General features: G+C 48.6%; 2 protein-coding genes across 10 annotated transcripts; one reads left to right on the top strand and one right to left on the bottom strand.

The window, feature by feature from the left end:
• Positions 1–469: 469 nt before the first annotated feature.
• DPAGT1 (dolichyl-phosphate N-acetylglucosaminephosphotransferase 1) lies at positions 470–5,304 on the bottom strand. Of its 5 annotated transcripts, XM_081282100.1 has the most exons (9): positions 4,904–5,303; positions 4,425–4,545; positions 4,051–4,264; positions 3,650–3,796; positions 2,461–2,545; positions 1,823–2,011; positions 1,430–1,517; positions 1,108–1,263; positions 470–1,025 (listed from the first exon to the last, which is right to left on the bottom strand). In XM_081282100.1, exons 1-9 carry the CDS (start codon positions 5,062–5,064, stop codon positions 960–962), a joined length of 1,227 nt encoding a protein of 408 aa, XP_081138226.1. In that variant the 5' UTR covers positions 5,065–5,303; the 3' UTR covers positions 470–959. The 5 variants fall into 5 exon arrangements, with proteins under 5 accessions (XP_081138226.1, XP_081138225.1, XP_081138229.1 ...); XM_081282099.1 differs by having other exon boundaries at positions 470–1,263; positions 4,904–5,304; XM_081282103.1 differs by lacking the exon at positions 4,904–5,303 and having other exon boundaries at positions 4,051–4,248.
• Positions 5,305–5,627: 323 nt separating this feature from the next.
• C2CD2L (C2CD2 like) lies at positions 5,628–18,540 on the top strand. Of its 5 annotated transcripts, none has more exons than XM_081261664.1 (15): positions 5,628–5,746; positions 10,044–11,069; positions 12,981–13,076; positions 13,429–13,548; positions 13,707–13,817; positions 13,903–14,019; positions 14,107–14,218; positions 14,336–14,444; positions 15,093–15,157; positions 15,246–15,373; positions 15,476–15,644; positions 16,344–16,445; positions 16,583–16,719; positions 16,807–17,092; positions 18,315–18,540. In XM_081261664.1, exons 2-15 carry the CDS (start codon positions 10,716–10,718, stop codon positions 18,524–18,526), a joined length of 2,118 nt encoding a protein of 705 aa, XP_081117790.1. In that variant the 5' UTR covers positions 5,628–5,746; positions 10,044–10,715; the 3' UTR covers positions 18,527–18,540. The 5 variants fall into 5 exon arrangements, with proteins under 5 accessions (XP_081117790.1, XP_081117789.1, XP_081117788.1 ...); XM_081261663.1 differs by having other exon boundaries at positions 15,470–15,644; positions 16,586–16,719; XM_081261662.1 differs by having other exon boundaries at positions 15,470–15,644.
• Positions 18,541–19,521: the final 981 nt, after the last annotated feature.

Here is a 19,521-nt window from a genome sequence, read left to right as displayed (position 1 = left end):
CCTACCACCTCCGGCTGTGGCCAATCCATGTAAAGCGCGGGAGATTTAAACCCTATAGCCAGAGACCAAAACCGGAAGCCAAAAAAGGTAGCACCTGAATCCGTGCTGGATAGCCCCTGGGAAATCCGTGCTGGCCTATGATTTTTAAAGGAAAGGCGTCAACTCTACAACTATCCCTGCCTCCCTTCCAGTTCCGTTCACTCCTCACTCCCTCCTCTTATCTGGCAAAGGGAGTGTAAAAAAGAAATAAGGCCTCTTGAAAGTTCCATCCTATGCCAGAACACAAATCCTCCATCTCACCTGAAGTGTGTTTCGCTATTTATTCAACATGTTTTGTTTGGGCTCAGTTCTGTTTACTGCTTGCTAGAAAGTGTCAGAGATAGGCATTCTCTTGGAAGAGGTACCTCCAAACTCTCCCAATCTCTCCTAGTCTGCTGATAGAGGAAATATACCTACAAGGAACAACAAGAAAAAATCAACTCTTTATTGTCACCAGTGAGAGCATCTGCCCCACCTTACTAATCAGAACACTTAATTTAAAGTATCAATGTCTGTGTAGTGGCCCTTCCTCAGCAGCCAATATAGTCAGCTAGGGAACTGGAGACCGACTGGTATTCTATCTGGAAGCCCAGCATATTCCTTGAGTCAGGACTCTGAATGTTAAATTATAAGTATCTGCATTATAGTTGCTGCATCCCACCTTAGGAGGCTGCAAAGATCAGATGGAAAGGGAAAGTGGCAAGATGAAGAAAACCATAGCCAAAGTCCAATTAATATCATTGGAGGGCTAGAAAGGCCCAGAAAGTCGATAATATCTGGTGAAGGAAAACGCAACAACAAAATCTGGAGTATAGTGAACAGTGGGAGAGGCCTGGGCCTGGAGGCAGTCTTGGACACAAGATTGGCCCAGGTTAGGACCCTGGAGACCGTGCCATAGTAAAGGGCAATCTTCAGGGAACTCAAACATCATAGAAGAGTCGGACAAGCTGGTATCGAATGGAGAAAGTGATAGCACTGCCCAGGATCTGCAAGGAGAAATGGACTGGAATAAGAACCACGGAGAACAGGAGACAAAGAGTTTAGTATAAACTCCACCCTCAATCTCACCTGCAGCAGTAGCAGGAGCAATGTGAGGTTTCTCTCATGTATGGGCCCAAAGATTTTAAGTAGCAAGTTGATGAGAGTCATGTTGTTACACTCAGTAAAGGCACCATCCTCATTCTCACTCTGGCGCACTGTGACTAGCCTGAGGCTTTCTGCTACCTGGAGGGACCAGAGGTGAAGAGAAGTTCAGCTAATACCTACGTTTCAGGAATGGGGATCTACTTAATACTGCCAGCCTCCCCTTGGATCTGATGTAGACCTAGGATCCCCATTTCCTGAGTTCAGAATGGTGGCCTGGGGCCTTACCTCCTTGTTACCTTGTTACCTTTAAAATAAAGGTGCCCAAGAAAGAAAGGCTCTTGGTCTTGAACTTGGAATAGCTCATCTCCAGTTTGCCTGTTTTGGTATTGAGTCTGTAGGGGAGAAGACAGATTCATGTGATCGGCCCTCTAGTCAAAGACCTCTCTCCTCCCTGTAGTTAATTACTAGGAAAAGCACTGAATGTGGAATCAAACAACTTGAGATCTATTTCTGGCTCTGCTGTATGATCAGAACTGCAATGAACTTTACATGAAATGATGTAAGTAAATATGCTTTGTAAATTATAAATGGCTACCTACAAGGGAAGAGTTAGCTCTTCCTTGGAGCCTACAAAGCAAATATATAGGCTGGCTTTAGATATCCCAAGTGAAAGGCTATGATGCCCCAAAGTGGCTACCTGGGTATACGGTGACGAGGGCAGGGGATGATATGCAGGAGCTGAGGCAGTGAATAGAGGAAGTTGAACACCTGTGGCATGAAGAAGAGTAGCATGGTCTTGCTGAAGTGTCCCAAGATGCCCACCACGGCAAAGGTCATGCCAGCAAAGTAGCAGAAGGTATCTCCCACAAATACTCGCGATGGATACCTATGTAGGAAAGAACATCTGAACCACTGGCAAGAGACATTACCAATACTCTCTCCCACATCACACACTCTCAGCAGTGAGCTCACCCTGACCATAGTTTTGAGAGGAAGCTATAGTTGTCACAGCCACTCTGGAGGACCCAAGGCCCTGAATTCATCTATTCCTGGGGGCTCCACAGCATACATCCCCAACTTTTACTCAGCAGAGAATAATTTCAGAATACTATCAGGCTGTGTAGCTCAGTAGTAGAGTACTTGACTGGCATGTGCCAAAGCCACGGCTTTTCTAGCAACACGGGGAAAAGTGACAGAATGCTACTATCTGAAGACCTAGAAAACAGTCAATGAAGGTATGCATAGATTTAGCCTCTCCATTAAGAGCTGTTGTTATCAGGACCATCTTTGCCAGGTGTTCAGACAGTTGTCTTCCTTATCCACCAGGCTACTTACCAGTTATGATAGAATAATCCCAAGGTGGTGAAAAAAAAGGGTATCATGAAGTAGAGGGAAAATACATGATCATCTCGATAATCACCTTTGGAAGCAAGGAAAAAGGAAAAGTGAATACCCATACTTTTCTGTGTGCCCTCATCCTATTTTTGTTTGTATTCCCAGCTATATCATCCAGCTCACCCAAGTCACTTTTAAGAATCTATTACCCCCTTTTAGGTCACCAGGCAATTTCAAGTGTTCTACCATTTTATGGAAGCAATCAAAAACTGGTTAATGTCTTAAATTTGGTTTAGTCATTCTGACTTCAGTTTGAATACCAGCTTTACTTCCTAGCTATGTGATCTTCCATGTCACATAAGTGACTTTCCTCATCTGTAAGATAGGACAAATGATAACACCTGTTACAGAATGGTTTCAAGATTTAAATAACATGTTTTAAAAGTATTTAACATTAATAAGTACTTGTTGATATCCATCTGTCAAAGACTACCAGAAACACATTGATAGTCAAAGTTGGGTTTACTAACATAAAAAGGGTGATTATAGAGACTACACACCATGTGTTTCATTCTGGTGGGGTATTAGGAGAGGCTTTTTATAGGATTCATTTTAGATAATTCTGGGGAGGTAGAAGGAAATAAGAATTGTGCTAATTCTATGATTAAGCATTTTAATATATATTAATATATAATTAGTACATACAATTATATACACCATATTTTATATATATATAGATATATATATTTTTAAACCTAAAAAGCAGGAGGAACCATTGTTATTGGAAAGAAGCCAGGGTCTCTCATGCTAAGAGGGGTTCTTGGTCATTTTTGTGGGTATCTCATGGTTTGTCTGTGCTCAGACATGATTGTGAGGGAAGACTCTGGTTTTTGCTGTGTTCCATCATGGTCAGAGAGTGATTTTGATGCTGGGGTCTGTGAAACTGTTTCTGTACAATAGAAGATACAGCCTTGCTATTTGTGCCACTCCAGCTATAAATGACAGAGCTATTTTTCTTTCTCAAATTTGATAACTCTCTATTGTTATTTGCAAAGTAAATAGTCTCCATTATCTTTTATAATTACTCACACATTGTTTCTTTTTTTCCTCCTGAATTCCCTAAAGCCATAAATAAGACAACTTCCTTAATACTCAGACTTCTCTTTCTCCCTATCCCAATCCCACCTACCTTCCAGCTCCACCAGGTTGAAGACAATGATGGAAGCAGAGATAACTAGAGACTGGCCAGCTTCTAGGCCATTAATCCCTGCTAGGATATTGATGGCATTGGTACAGAACACTGCCAGCAGCCCCATGTAGACATAGTAAAGGATCCCTGGGGGGAGACATAGTATGAAAAGAAGTTAATACCACCTAGGGAGGGAAGATTTAAGGATATTCTTTTGAGAAAAGTAATGAAAACACATCATAGGATAAAGAGTCACCAAAAAGGATCTGAGTAAACAGGGGAAGAACAGGAACACTTAGAGGAGAATGTGGAGCACTAGGAAGTGTGCTGTGTTGGATATCTCACAGCGGTGAAGGGTATGAAGTAGATGCCACAGGTGCAGTATTGATAGTGCTACTCACCTAAGTCCAGATGCAGGCCAAGAATTGGTCGGAAGGGCTTGGGTACCACAATGGTTGTGTTGCCAAAGTTGGTAAAATAGACCATGAGGAGAGGTAGTGAGGCAGCTGTGGGCAGCAGTAGCTTATGGCGCCAGCGCAGATTGAGTACATCATCAGCAAAGCCCAAAAAAATCATGCAGCAGATGGCAAGAAGGGCACCTATCAGGGCCACAAACTGGGGGAGGCTCAGAAATGTTATAATGCAACACTACCCGCCCTCCTAACAAGAAGTCCCGTCTTTTCAGTTCGTTCCTCAGCCCCCTTACCCCAGTCCAAATAACCCCAACTCTTTCACCTCCCAGGCTCCAGCCAGTGACTCCCATTAACTCACTTACTTCATGATGGGGGAATGCCTTACATTGCTCCTCCACAAAGCAATTCAGGAAAGGAAAAGGGATGAAGCAGAAGAGGATGATAAGGAAAACTGCACCACTGATCACTCCCTGGGATTCTGGGCTGTGGTCCGGCAGCAAGGGTTCAGTGAAGGGGGGGGGGGGGGAAGAGAAGAAAGGGGGCGTGGTCACTTACTAGTGCAGACGTTACAGAAACCCATAATGGTCTTCTTCCCAGTTCTTTGGCAGGGCGGGATGAGGAGGGCACCGCTGCTGCAGTTCCTGACACACCCAAGGGTCTCCCATCCATCCTTTCCCCAGGCTAACCAGTTCTTTCCAACACCTCCCTCTTTCCAGGGTTCCTTGGTTAGCTCTCGGTCGCGTGCAAAGTCAAGCACCTCAGTCTTCGCCCCAGCCTACCCACCAGATCCCCTGCCCGCCCGCCCGATCCCCTGCCCAGGACACCGTGTGCCGCCGCTCACATCTGCTGCCGAGTGGTTTTGTTGAGGTCTTGGCCACAGAGGCGCGCGGCGATAAAGTGGCCATGGAAGGCTGGGATGAGGGTGAGTGTAGCCACAAATCCCAACAACGAGCCGATCAAATTCACCAGCAGCGGCACGGGCAAGTCCGGAAAGGCCCACATGTTAACCCGCTAGGGGCACCGCTCCGCCGCCTACTCAGCTAACTGGCAAGCTAGACAGTAGCCCTGAGGCCTCAGCATTGGCCGCTCCTCACAAGCAGAGTCAGCCGGAGCAAAACCCAGCAACTCTGACTTGACCCGCCCTCGGGATCCCCAGAAAGCTTTACAAAGCAACCTCGGCTCTGCCCGGCTGCACCTGCCCATCCAGAGTTTCCGCCCGGATCTTGATTGCAAAAGAACTATCAACACGGAAGGAAGCGACGCCATTTTTAATACGGGCACTAGCGAGGGAACATAAGTGTTAATTTAAACTACACTTTTGTTCCAGAGTAGAGTCATGACAAGAGTAGTGGAGAAACAATTAAAGAAAGACAAGCAAGAGCGGATACTCTCCTAATACTATATTAAAGATGTACATCCCAGGGCGGAAATGCCCCCTGCCCGGTTCCAAAATGAACGCCTTCATTGTACCACGTGTTTGACACTACTCACACTCTCTCCACGTCAGTTTTGGCTAGGTCGCCCTCGCAGGTCACGTTTAAAGGGCCAGTACCCGGCGCTTAATCCGGGATGCCTTGGAGCCAGGAAGATGGCTACTGGAAGCCGGGGGACAAGCGGGAGGAACGAGGGTGTGGAACCTCACCTACTGTTCAAATAACCTGTTGTCAACGTAGTCGAAGTCAAGGTAAACACAACTCAGTTTCCATAAGCGCAGCTGCAATTTAGAAGGATGATGTAAATTCTAAAGCGTAGACTTTTGAAAAGCCCCTCCCACTCTGTACTTTTCCCTCAACATACCACCCACATCCTGCCCCCACTGTAACAGTTCGTTGCCTGGCAACCCAGTGTGGCACCTCACTACTGAAGGAACTGGAGTGCCTTTAGGTCTTGAATTTAACTCGGGACTTTAACTTGCTCTTGGATCACTGCATTGTCCCAAGCTCCCAGAACAAGCAGATGGAGGCCTAGGCATCGGAAAGGACTAAGGAGACAGGAGAACCCGATCCACACCTGGCTTCTTGTGAGCCTGCCCATCAGCTCCTACTCAGGTTTCTTTCTCCACATTGCTGTACTTTTGTTTGACACTTTTCTCCTGCAATTAACAGTTCACCTGCATCTTCATTCTCTTACACACACACACCCCACAAGCAAATTACTTCCATTCTTCAGACAGGAAATCACAACCTGGAATTAAGAGATGACTCAAATAGTCTCGTACTTTGTCCATCCTTTCCAATATGTCATACTTTAGTTGTCAGGATAGGACTGGCTCTTTTTGGGCCAAAGACAATCTTTCCTTTCTCTCCATATCAGGTATAAACTGCCCTTTCTACTTGAAGGTTGCTATAATTAACAACAACAAAAAAAATATATTAAATACATATAATCCCACTAATTTACTGGATAGTATTCCATCAGATTTTGTTTTTCTGTGTTTGTGCATGCAAAGTCTCTGGAGGCAAGTGTTTTCCTTTCCACAGGGTGTCCCCATGGGGCTAAGGACACAAGGATATGTGTGTACAAGGCATCATCACATGAATCTGTATCTGGAAGATGAATAGAGAGTAATTGGTGCAAATGGAGGGTGCAACAGGTTGTGACCAGAGAAAGTGAGAGGGCCTTAAAGAAGAGAATTTTCTCAAAAGATTTCAGTCAGTGGTAAGAGTAGAAAACCCTTTCTTCCACATGGGAGAGTGAGAGTGAGATGCTAGGAGCAGGTGGAAAGGAGGAGCTTGGGTGATCCCCAGAGAAGGCACCACTCAGTTATCTTGTTGATCAGGAGCCAAGCCGGCTGAGACTCCCTGGAGGTCTGAGATATAATCTGTATCTATTTTATTATTATTATTATTATTATTATTATTATTATTATTATTAGAAGGCCAATCCCCATAAATTTTCCTTCCCACCTGGCTTAAGCCCTAAAATCTCTTTACTCTTCTCCAAAAATCATCATCCCATCCATCCCCTTGAATAAGAGGACAATACACCAAGGATTCATCATCCATATATATGTTACCATCAGGAAATGGTTACCTAGATATTTGTCATATAATTTGAATAATTTTGTTCCCATAATGGTAAATGCCCAATTGATTATCAGACTAATCAGTGAGAGAAACAAACACATGACTCACTTGAAAATTTGGGCCTTTTCTAGTAAAAGTTCAAAGCAGTAGCTGAATGCTGAAAAACAGTCATTAGGATTTATAAATCATCTGAGTTGTTACTGGTCTTGGGCTGAGCAGGCAATGTCTATAATGTACATTTCCTTCTGAGCAGCCCTGAGCTCCAAGTAAGTAAAACCAATCCACTTCTTTTTTTTTTTTTTTTTTTTTTTTTTTTTTTTTTTTGGTGTGGGGGCCGGTATGAGAGATTGAACTCAGAGGCACTTTACCCTTGAGCTACCTCCCTAGTCCTTTTTATTCTATTTTATTGTTACTGGGGATTGAACCAAGGGCTCAACTACTGAGCCACATCCCCAACCCTTTTTAATATTTTGTTTTGAAAAAGTGTCTTGCTTAGTTGCTTAGGGCCTCCTTAAGTTGCTGAGGATGGCTTTGAACTTTCCATCCTTCTGCCTCAGCCTCCCAAAAGTCGCTGGGATTACAAACATGCACCACCACACTCAGCCCCTTTTATTTATTGAGACAGGCTCCTGCTAAATTGCTGGGGCCGGCATTGAACTTGTGATCCTCCTGCTTCAGCCTCCCAAGTCACTGGAATTACAGATGTTCCCCACTGTGCCCACTCCAATTCATTATTAAGTTCATTCCCAGACTAAACTTTTCCTGAAAATATTTCACAGTGTTTAAAAAGACCATGAGACTGCTCTTGATAGTCCAGGACTGTGACACTTATAGGACCCTAATTGTAGCTCTGTCCAGGTAGCTGAGTTGCTCCTTGCCCCCTGCCATTTCACAATACTGGGAATTGAATGCAGAGTTGCTCTAACACTGACCTATATCCCCAGCCCTTCTTATTATTTTGAGACAGGGTCTTACTAAGTTGCCTAGGCTTATCATGAATTTGTGATCCTTCTACCTTAGCCTCAAGTAGTGGGATTGCAGGCATGCGCCACTGCCTCTGGCACTGTGTCTTTTTACCCCTCCCCTATCAGTCCAGCTAGCAAAAGTCCTTAGCTGAAAGCAAGCCCTAGTAGCTCCCATTCCATTCCAAAGATGGAAATACAGAAATTCTTAGTGTTTACACATATATTGGAATATTTTGTTACATTTCTTAAAATTACAAGCAATTTGAAAATCCTTACTTATATACATAGGAAACTCTTTAAGTAAAATAGGGAACACAAAGTGATATAAATGCAATTGCTTCCCCCAAGGAGAACTTTGGCATATTTAAAGTACCTTTATTGAACATGAGGGAAGAGAGATGAGTAAGACATGGTCCTCACTCTTAGGCAATTTTCTGATGAACAGAAAAAACAAACATTTAAACAACCAGCTAGACCGTAATGCAAAATGAAATGGGTGCTTGAGGTCTAACTAATTCATGTAAGACTGAATTTGGAAGCAGATCTGGCAGCATAGGACCAAGCACCTAGTGGAAGAGTTGAGGAGATGAATCTGAACTCAGAGAACTGAGATCCTTGGGAGGTCCAAATTTTCCTAAACAAGGATTCTTGGTAGAAGAGGGTCTTTTGCATGTGGACACTTCCTGCAAAGTCTTCTCCTCTAATCCTGATTGCTCTGCCCACTCAACACCCCCTCGTGGGTTCTGGATCTGAGCTTTTCCTCCCTTGATTTCACATCTTCCACTCCCCTGAAACGAGAAATGGAAACTCTAGAAATCCCCATTGTTTTTGGAGTTTGGTGATATTGTGTGAGCAGGGCCATAGCAAGATTACCTCATCACCCACTTCTCCCCATTACTCCTTACACTGGAATTTAAGGATACCTCAGACTCTTCTCTGCCTCACATGACCCTGCTGCCAACCTTCCAGGTCCTTCCTAGCCTTACAACCCATGCTTTAGAAGGCGTTGGTTATTCTCCTGTGCTCATTCTTTAGACAACCAAATGGACTTGGAAGATATTTAACACCTTCCTTTCTACCTCTCTGGAAGGCACTATGTGCCAGAGACCTTCCCATATGTGTGAAGAAGGGGCTCTTGGGGCATAGGAATGCCTTTGAATTCTTCTGTAGGTTTTTCTTTCCCCAGAAAGCAAAGATAAAGCCCCAAACCTATAGGGATGGAATACTCTCTAAAGCTAGGAAAAGGGTAGGTCCTGAGACCAGAGATTGAACAATATACCTACAACACCATTTTGGGGGAAACTTGTTGGGATATCACATATTTGGGGCTTTGGATTTTTTTGGGGGGGGATTTGTTTTGAAGCTTTCACCACTGTGTTGTCCTTGAACTCCTACTTTTTTCCCCCAACTCCTGGGTTGAAATGCTCCTCCCACCTCAGCCTCCTGAGTAGCTAGCTCTATAAGCCTGCACTACTGCATCGGCGGGATATCACCTACATATTTGGATGGCACAGTCTTCTGGCCAAATCTATTGATAGTCCAGTGCTACATTACCAGCTCCCTTCTTATTACCACCCTCTCTACATGTGCTCCATAGGCAGGAGCTGTTACTATGGAAATATATTATTTTTAAAAACAGATGCATCCTAGGGCTCAGGAAATATCTCCAGAACAAACCCACACGAGGATGAGGAGGTTTAATTGGTGATCTTCCTAGGTCCTAGCTCCAAGGGGAAGGAGGTTGGTGGGTGATGGAAGGAATTCATGGCTCCATGTTCTATTCTCAACCTTTACCAGGTTCAGGTTCCGCTTTCTGTCATATCAACAGGAACCCTGCCAGGCACTTCTTTCTGAGAGGGATGCCCTGCGCCTCTCTACCCTGGGCCTAGCTGCAGTCAGGGAATGGGAACCTAGAAGCTGCTGAGCCTGGGGGTTTTGGGAGAAGGGGGCAGTGATTTCCACAGGGGTCACCGCCTTCTTAACCCCACAGGCGCCTAACTTGAAGAAATCTAAGATGCGTAGGGGAAGATCGAGGCGGCGTCTCAGATAAGTGAAGTTACTCTTGCCTTGAGCTGGGGTGAAGGGGTGCATCCCGACCGCAAGATGGGGTGGAGGCGGTCAAAGAACCTGCCTATTTTTCAAGCCAGGAACCCGCTTTGCTCGCTGCTCAAGCTCCCGCCATACTCCAGCTCTGAGCGCCAGGCTGGCCGGCCCCGCCCCGCGTGGGGTGCGGCTCCTTTAAGGGCGTGTGGGGGCGGGGCGCCGGCCGTGTTGTCAGTGTCAGCTCTGCGCACGCAGACCTCCAGCAGCCGGTGCCGGTCCGCGAGCCCCTTAGTCTCCGCAGATCAGTCCCCGCCCGGGTCCGGCGGGGCCCGCGCGGTGGGAGGAGTCGGGCGCTGGCCCGCTACTAGTCCAGGTTGGACTGCAGGACCAAGCGACGAGGGACCCGGGCAACCGAGAGAGGACCCCTGCGTCGCGACCCCTGAGGACCTCTTCTCGATCTGTGGCACCCACCAGCTCCTGGCATTCTGCTCAACAGAGCCCCCGAGCCCGCGCGCCCAGCCCCGGGGGAGCCCGCCCCCGCCCCGCGGCCCGCCCGGGCCATGCTCCCCCGGGGCAGCGGCTGAGCCCGCCGGGACCGGGACCCGAGCCCGCGCAGAGCATGGCTCTGGGCTGGGGGCAGCAGGACGTGGGCTGGGCGGCCCTGCTTTTCCTCTTCGCAGCCTCACTGCTCACGGTGTTTGGCTGGCTGCTGCAATATGCCCGGGGTTTATGGCTGGCGCGGGCCCGGAGGGGCCGGGGCTCGGGAACCGCCTTAGCCACGGAGCCGGGGGGTTCCTTGCGTGAGCTGGGCGTGTGGCGCTCGCTGTTGCGGCTGCGGGCTACTCGGGCCGGCGCCCCGGAGGAACCAGGAGTCCGGGGCCTCCTGGCATCGCTCTTTGCCTTCAAGTCTTTCCGGGAGAACTGGCAGCGGGCTTGGGTGCGAGCGCTGAATGAGCAGGCCTGCAGGGACGGGGTGAGTTGGACGGAACCCCTGAGGTCCCTTTAGCTTTTCCTTCCAGTAGAGGGACTGCTCATACTAGGAGGGCGAGATGGGGGCGGGGAATCAACTGGGGAACCCCATGACTTCTTTTCCTTCCCAGTTCAAATGGTGCAGGTGAGGATGGGTGGGGGTTGTAAAAACCCAGTTATGTCCCAAATCTATTTTTGTGGGCTAGGTACTCTTTGGCTCCAAACACAGGCACAAGTTACCGTTCTCATAGCAACGCTAATCCCTCTGCCTGAGGGCACTTCCGCCTAGTCTGAGTGCTGGTTGGGCAAGGGGAGATAGGTGCACCTGCTGGAGGAATTTGCCTGGTCCTCATGCCACCACACCCAGTTAACATTTCATGCTCCAAATCCTTGATGTGGCCAGGGACATTCACAAGGAACATGAATTACCCCCATGCTTATCAGTAATTTCACTGCCACAAACATATCCTTTTCCTCAATGCTGATCTGCAGTGTATTTGTTGAGGGGGGAAATATCCAGGCAAAAAGCAGATTGGAAATCCATCCTTTCCAATAAATGAACTTGGAGTTGCCCCTTGAGGGTCAGTCACTACCCAGCCCAGCCTACTTCCTCCTATTGCACCATGGGCATCTGGCCTCCCAGGAAGTGGGGCAGGAAGCATGATCATGAGACCAAGGATAGGTGGAAGGCAGAGGTCTCCCTCTTCTGTGCCCTCTCCCATCCTGGCCCAGCAACCTCTCCTTGCCTTCACAGTCTATCAGTGTCTTGCTCAGAGGGGTCTCCATTTCCAGACTCAAGTCTAGAGGTTTTGCCCTACTAGCTCCCCAAATGCCCAGAAACAGAAGTGGCCACAAGTTGCCCTGTTTCCTTTTCCCAGCTGGCCAGCTGAAAGCCAAGTAATATCTGTCAGTTTATACCTTGAACCCATCCCTCTTCATGCACCTTGTCCCTGGGTCAGAATCAACTCCCTAGGACAGCTGACTCAGCTGGACATTGGCCTCCCTTGCAGGGGGTGGGGAGATTGAGGTTCCAAGCATCCATCTCCCTGTCTCCCTTGGCCTGGTCTTTGAAGATGAGAGCTATCAGAGCAGAGAAATTGGCTTCCCTTGGTTTTGCCAGGCATGTGAGCCCTGCAGATTTGTTTCTTCCATCTCAAGACTCAAGAAAGAATTGGCGCCTATTCTGTGCCTCTTAGTTCTTCCCATCCTGCTCTTCACAGCTGTGTTTGAATTAGGGAACAGCTCTTTCAAGACCTAAGCTAAGGAGCTTTCTGCTCTAATACTATCCTGCTGTCTGCCTTGAGGAATTAGCTAGGACCCTGGACATATGAGCCCTCTGAAATTGCTTCTTTTCCCAGTACCTCTGGTGAAGTTTCCCAAGGCCATGCTGAGCAGTTCTTCATTCCTAAGAATATAGATAGAGTCATATTCTTGAGCTTTCACATCCTATTGAAGGCCTGGCCTCATTTCTCCAGCTCTTATCTTGCAATAAGTGACCCTACTGTTTTCACCCTTAGCTCAGTTCTCTCTCTCTCTCTGCCCAGCTATTATATAATATTGTTGAAAATATACTTTATTTTTTTCCTATATACACCTCTTTTTGGATATATGGTGAGGGAGAGAAGGGAGGCTCCTGGTATTCCAGAAGGCATCCAGGATCTGCAGTCTAAAGCTATCTAGTCTCAGGAGTAGTGTAACTTTGCAGTTCTCACCAGCCTCTAGCAGTTGCAATCCCCTAGAGAGGTGGGTCTTGACGGAAATACCTCTTGTCCTGAAACTCTGAGCCAAGGTGAGGCCAGAAGCCAGCCTGCAGCTGAGGCATCCGCAGTGCCAGGACCCAGCCAGCAACTAAGCAGGCCAGCCATGTGGGGGGTAGCTCCAGAGAACTGATCCTGTGCCCACATTACTTCCTCAGAGCTCCATCCAAATCGCCTTTGAGGAGGTGCCCCAACTCTCACCCAGAACCAGCATTAGTCATGTGACCTGCGTAGACCAATCAGAGCGTACTATGGTAAGGGATGGCAATCCCCTCTTTGGGGCCTGAGCAGGGTTGACCCCAAGGATTCCCTTTAGTCTGAGGGTTCTTAACCTAGAGAGTCTGTGGATGCTTTAATAATCTTAGGATTGGTTTCATGAGGTCTGAGAATTCCATTAAAGTTACGGGCAAAATGTTGTATGTGTGTATATATCTGTATTTTTCTGGGGAAAGGAGTCTGGCTTTTGTCTGATTCATTTAGGTGCTTATGGCTCCAAAGAGGTGAAGCCCCAAGGGAGATGGAAGGGGTCTGCTGAACCATCACAGGGCAGGGCACAGCAGGGTGAGCGCCCTGCCTCCATGCCTGACCCTGCCTCACCTGTCTCAGGTGCTGCGCTGCCAGCTCTTTGCTGAGGAGGTGCGGTTCCCAGTCTCTGTGACCCAGCAGTCTCCAGCTGCCGTTTCCATGGAGACCTACCACGTCACTCTGACACTGCCACCAACACAGGTGGATAGAAACATGGGCAACTGAGTTGGGTCGGGGGAACAGTTAATTAGCCCAGCATTTTCTGTTTGGTTCCTCTCTGGGGTAGAATTTGTCAAGGGAGGGTCCTGGAGAATTGGAAGTGGGGCAAGTCAATCCAATCTCTTTGTCTCTGTTCCTAGTTGGAAGTCAACCTGGAGGAAATACCTGGTGAGGGGCTGCTAGTGTCCTGGGCCTTCACTGATCGCCCAGATCTCAGCCTGATGGTGCTTCCCAAGCTGCAGGCCAGGGAGGTAAGAAGAGAAGGCTGGAAGAGAATAGGCAGAACAGCGAGGCAGGCAGAGCAGGAACTCCAACTCTTCATTCTCCTTTCTGCAGAGAGGTGAGGAGCAACTAGAGCTCTCAACAATTGAGGAACTGATCAAGGATGCCATAGTCAGCACACAGCCAGCCATGATGGTCAACCTCAGGGCTTGCTCTGCTGCTGGAGGCCTGGTGAGTAGAAACCCAAAGAAAAAGGTTTGCATGCACCCTATCCCCAGGGCACTATATCAGATTATTACTCTTTTTACCTCCTTTTAGGTACCCAGTGAGAAGCCACTCGTGATGCCCCAGGCTCAGCCATCCATCATCAGACCCACCCGGTTATTCCTACGGCAGCTTCGAGCATTTCATCTAGGAAGTGAACTGAGAGGTGAGAGGTAGAAACAGCTAGAGGACTGCCAAGGCCATAGTCATAGGTACTCCCTGTCATTCTGCCATAGCTTCCCATATTTGGTCTGAGCATCTTCCAACTTCTGGTTACTCACAGGCAATGAGGAACTGTGCTGTGTAGCTGAGCTTGACAACCCCATGCAACAGAAATGGACCAAGCCTATGAGGGCTGGTCCCGAGGTGGAATGGACAGAGGACCTGGCTCTGTAAGGAATGACCCCACCCCCAACCCCTGCTCCCATGGGCAGACTGAGGATGAAACCCTTCTAGCATAGCTCTGGCATGAATCAGTTCTGCATTCAGTAGACTTTGGTGTGAGCCTCTATCATATGCCAGGCCCTAACCTAGGTCCTGGGGATATAGACATGACCAAGATACAGCCCCAACCCCTAGGTTAATCATAGGCTTGAGGAAGTGACAGATGTACATAGAAAAGATAGCACAAGCTTGCCAATGAGGTTCACACATCATGGGGTGGGGAGGTAATTCTCATAGTGGAATACGGATCGGAGCAGGCTTCATGGAGGAGGTGGCATGGAGTAACAGAGTGTAAAAGTATTCTTGGCAGAAGGAACAGCTTGAGCAAATGGAAGAGGGTGGTTTGGGATTGAGTGATCAGCTAGTCAGGGTAGAGTAGGGCTGGAACATTTGAATGCCTGCCTAAAGAAAGCTATCTATGCTCAGGCTCTGCCCCATTCTCTTGGGAAGATGGAAGAATTGAAGAATAGGATAATCTGATCAGAGCTCCAGTACTCTAATTTATGTATCTATCTTTCTGCTTCTGGCCTGTGATGGATCCAAGAGTGGGTTCAGTGTACTAATCTTCCCCCTCCCTGGTATGTCTTGGCCCACAGGGATCTAGGCCCCCAGAGCCGGGAACTGACCCTCAAAGTGCTAAGGAGTGGCAACTGTGGAGACAGTGAGTGTGGGGCAAAAGGGGCATTCTGGGTGGGGACTGAGTGGGGCCTGGTCATGGGTCCAGCTCACAGTGCCACCCCTGTCCCCAGCTGAGCTCCTGGGTCAGGCCACACTGCCTGTTTGCCCTCCCTCCAGACCACTATCTCGAAGACAGGTGTGCCCACTCACCCCAGGGCCAGGGAAAGCCCTGGGCCCAGCAGCCACCATGGCAGCAGAGGTGAGAAGCTGATCCCTCGGGGGGAGGGGAATGGGTGGTCACAGGGCCTGGGTGGACTCTGAGGCCCTGACACCTTGCCCTCCCACCCCTTGGCAGCTGCAGTATGAGGAAGGCTCCCCTGGGAACCTGGGCACACCCACTCCCTCCACTCCACGCCCCAGCATCACACCTACCAAGAAGATTGAGCTGGATCGGACCATCATGCCTGATGGCACCATTGTCACCACTGTTACCACTGTCCAGTCCCGGCCCCGTGTAGAGGGCAAATTAGGTAAAGAGGAGGAGCCTGGAAGCCCAGCTCTAGCCAGGGGTCAGATACTGTAAACCCACGGCAGAACAGGGAAAGAGAACCCTGTTTCTTGGCATTCTGCTCTCATCCTGCCACTTCTTCCTCATGATCTCTCTCTCACACTTTTCCTTACATCCCTCCATTTCTCCAGCTATTCCTCTCACCCTCAGATCTTTCTGTATCTACCAACCCCTCATACAGGACTCTTGCTCTTCTACCTGTCCACATTCCCCTCTGTCTTTTCATGGGTCTCTTTCCTTCTCTGACTCCAGTCCCAACTGACTAATTGTCCTTTCCTTCATTTTCAACTTTCTAACACCCTGGAGACCTAGTAGCCTCTGTGGCATTTCTCCCTCAGTGGCCCTCGATCATACTTCTTTCATCTTTAGGAGTCCATGGCAGTTCCCCTACCTCCAGGAGCCCCTATACCTCCTCTGTACACTCTCCATATTTTTATGACATCTGCTCAAACTCTTAAATGGGCCCTATGGCACTTTCCTCACTCCCTTTGGTTCCTGTGGTATCTTATTGTCCCCTTGGCATCTTCTTAATCACCCTAGTGATTAATCATCCCTTAATCATTCTTACCTCTGAGTCAACCAAAGTCTGCATCTTGACAAAGATAGTAGGGGGGCCACTCTAAAGCACCTCCCAGCTCACTGACCCTCCCCCACCCACCAGACTCCCCCTCCCGCTCCCCGTCCAAGGTGGAGGTGACTGAGAAGACGACAACTGTGCTGAGTGAGAGCAGCGGCCCCAGCAATGCCTCCCACAGCAGTAGCCGTGAGTGGGGAATGGGCTTGTGTGACTGCTGGGCACTGATGCACTATAGTCAAAAACCACTTTGGGTGGGGCAGGAGGAGTTTGAATCCAAGAAGATGCCAGGGAGAAGTCAGATTATCTATTCTCTGGGCACCCAGCAGGAGAGAGTCACCTTTCCAATGGCTTGGACCCAGTAGCAGAGACAGCGATTCGCCAGCTGACTGAGCCCAGTGGGCGGGCAGCCAAGAAGACACCCACCAAGCGCAGCACTCTCATCATCTCTGGGGTTTCCAAGGTAACAGGGCTCTAGAGAAAGGAGCTGGGCTAGGGAAAAAGCCCTAATGGGTCACTTCTGCACATTAAAACTCATCCCTTCTGCCAGGTGCCCATTGCTCAGGACGAGTTGGCACTATCCCTGGGCTATGCAGCCTCCCTGGAAGCCTCAATGCAGGAAGATGTGGGCACCAGTGGAGGTCCCTCTTCACCTCCTTCTGACCCACCAGCCACATCCCCAGGACCTCTAGATGCCCTCTCTAGTCCCACGAGTGTCCAGGAAGCAGATGAGACAACTCGTTCAGATATTTCTGAGAGGCCATCGGTGGATGATGTGGAGTCAGAAACAGGGTCTACTGGTGCCCTGGAGACCCGCAGCCTCAAGGATCACAAAGGTGGGAAGATATTGGAAGGATGCCCCCTGCTTTTATACCCAGTATTGTGACCTGGGTCCTACTAAACAGTTAGGGACATGAGGGGCTCAGCTGACTTGACTTCTCCTTCCTTCCCTAAGGTGCAGGCAAGCCAGAGGAGAGAAGGGAACTTGGTGCTTCAGTTCCTGGCCTTGATCTGACAGGCTTGGGTGACAGGAAGGGATGCCAAATGATTTCCCTTTACCTCCATTTTTTTTTTCCCCTTCCTGGGTCTAAAGGCCTGTCTGCCTGCCTTTTTTTTGTTTTGTTTTGTTTTTTTTGTTTTTAATTCTTCCCCTTTGTGTTGAACCTACCCATATCCCATGAGTATAAGACATTCTACACTGGCCAATGTAAGGATTATACCTCTCACAGTGACATAGGCCGTGAACTGGTCTGGTAGATCTAACTTTTTTTTTTTTTTGTACTGGGGATTGAACTCAGGGGCACTTAACCACTGAGCCACATCCCCAGCCCTTTTTTATATTTTATTTAGAGACCGAGTTGTTTAGCACCTTGCTAAGTTGCTGAGGCTGGCTTTGAACTCGTGATCCTCTTGCCTCAGCCTCCCGAGCCACTGTGATTATAGGCGTGCACCACCATGCCCGGCTGGTAGATCTAATGTTAAAGGCTTACCCCGAAACATATTAATCTGTTGACCAATGAGCCTATCAACCATGAATCTGTTTATGATTTAAGCCTACATCACTTCTTGGGATGATGAGATTCCTAAGTCCAAAGCCTGCTGTGTAAGCACCTTCTTCGTCCTCTTGGTCCTGAATTTACCTCACTGAAGTTTTGATGCACCACTTCCTGTGCACACCCTGGAATGCAGTAAATAAGTTAGTGTCAACCTACCTTTTTCTTCATGATTTATAGACATTGGGGGAACACCTTCTGCATGGCCTTTGTCTCTCCATAAGAAAGAGCCCAATTTCAAGCTGTCCTCTCAGAGCAGCTGACCTGTGACATTCCTCTTTGGGCCAGAATCAGAGGGGCAAGTGCAACCATAGCTATGAACTCACCATTTCTTCCTCAAGATGGATAAAGCACATGTTTGCTTCTACCTTCCTAAGAAAGTCTGCCAGGGCACTGGTTCTGTTCCTCATCTTCTGACCCTCCATCCTTGGTCCTTTCTCTGTCTCTCTCACCTCACCCTCCCATGCCACTCTCTCTGCCTCAGTTACACCCTCTTTCCCCACAGTGAGTTTCCTGCGCAGTGGCACTAAGCTCATTTTCCGCCGGAGGCCTCGACAGAAGGAAGCTGGTCTGAGCCAATCACACGACGACCTCTCCAACACGACAGCAACACCCAGTGTCCGAAAGAAGGCTGGCAGCTTTTCTAGCCGCCTTATTAAGCGTTTTTCCTTCAAATCCAAACCCAAGGCCAATGGCAACCCCAGCCCCCAGCTCTGAGGGCCCTCCTTACCTCCTGAGCTAGGAGAGGGCAACAGTTCTCTCAGTCCATTCCCCACATCCTCTTCTGTACCCCTTCCTGGATTCCCAGTGCCAGGGCCAGGAGAGCCCTCTGGTTCCAGGAAACCCTGTCCAGCCTGGGCTTTGGAGCCAGTTGGAAGGGTACTTGCAGTGGGAAGTGTTCAAGAAGTGGGCATCCATTGCTGTGGACATAGAAGAACGTTCATGGATGGGTGTAAGAGATGGGCTCTGTCCTGGCATGTGTGGACATTCCTCAGAAGCCTTGGCCCCCTGCTGATACTGGTCCCCACGAGGAGTCCCAGGGTGCTCAGTTCCTCAGCAGGTCCTTCCTCCCTTATTTATTCTCTTTTCTATTTATATGCGTGGTCTAGGACCCTCAGCAAACAGATGACAGAAGGCATCTCCTAGGTGACCCTTCTTTTCTGTACCAGGAGGGTAGGTAATTCCCAGGAAGGGTTCCCATACCTCCCTCAGGTCCCTACTCAGACCAGCACCAGTGTCTGCCTCTGAGGACATTGGCGGCTCATAGGAAGCCAGGCCAGCGCCCGGGATGGGGGGCAGGTACTCCCCACCTCCCTGCCTCCCCTCCTGCTCTTCATTCCTCCCTCCCCCTTTATTACCATTTTTGTACTTGATGATTTCTCCCTGAGCAATGACTCAGTTTGAAGGAGGGAACCAGGAGCCTGGTGGGAAGCCTTCCCCAGAGAGATGGCTTGAGGGGCTTTAAAGACTGTGAATGGAGCAAGAGCATGGCTGCACCTCTGTATGTTGGGGGATGATGACGTCCATTGCTGTGTGATGGCTTGGAATTTAATTTATTAAATTAAAGTCAAATTGGAGTTTATAAACTGGGCAATTGCTTATCCTTTGAAAAGGAAATAGACTTTGGATTGAAGAATGGAAAGATGAGAGATAGGGATCCAATTAGTGAGATGGGGCAAATGTTCCTGCACAGAAAAAAGGTACATGTAGAG

The sequence above is a fragment of the Spermophilus citellus genome (assembly GCF_964194105.1).
Source record: "Spermophilus citellus genome assembly, chromosome: 2".
Classification (NCBI taxonomy): Eukaryota; Metazoa; Chordata; class Mammalia; order Rodentia; family Sciuridae; genus Spermophilus; species Spermophilus citellus.
Note: the sequence above shows the minus strand (reverse complement) of the source record. Positions and strands in the feature narration are given on the sequence as shown.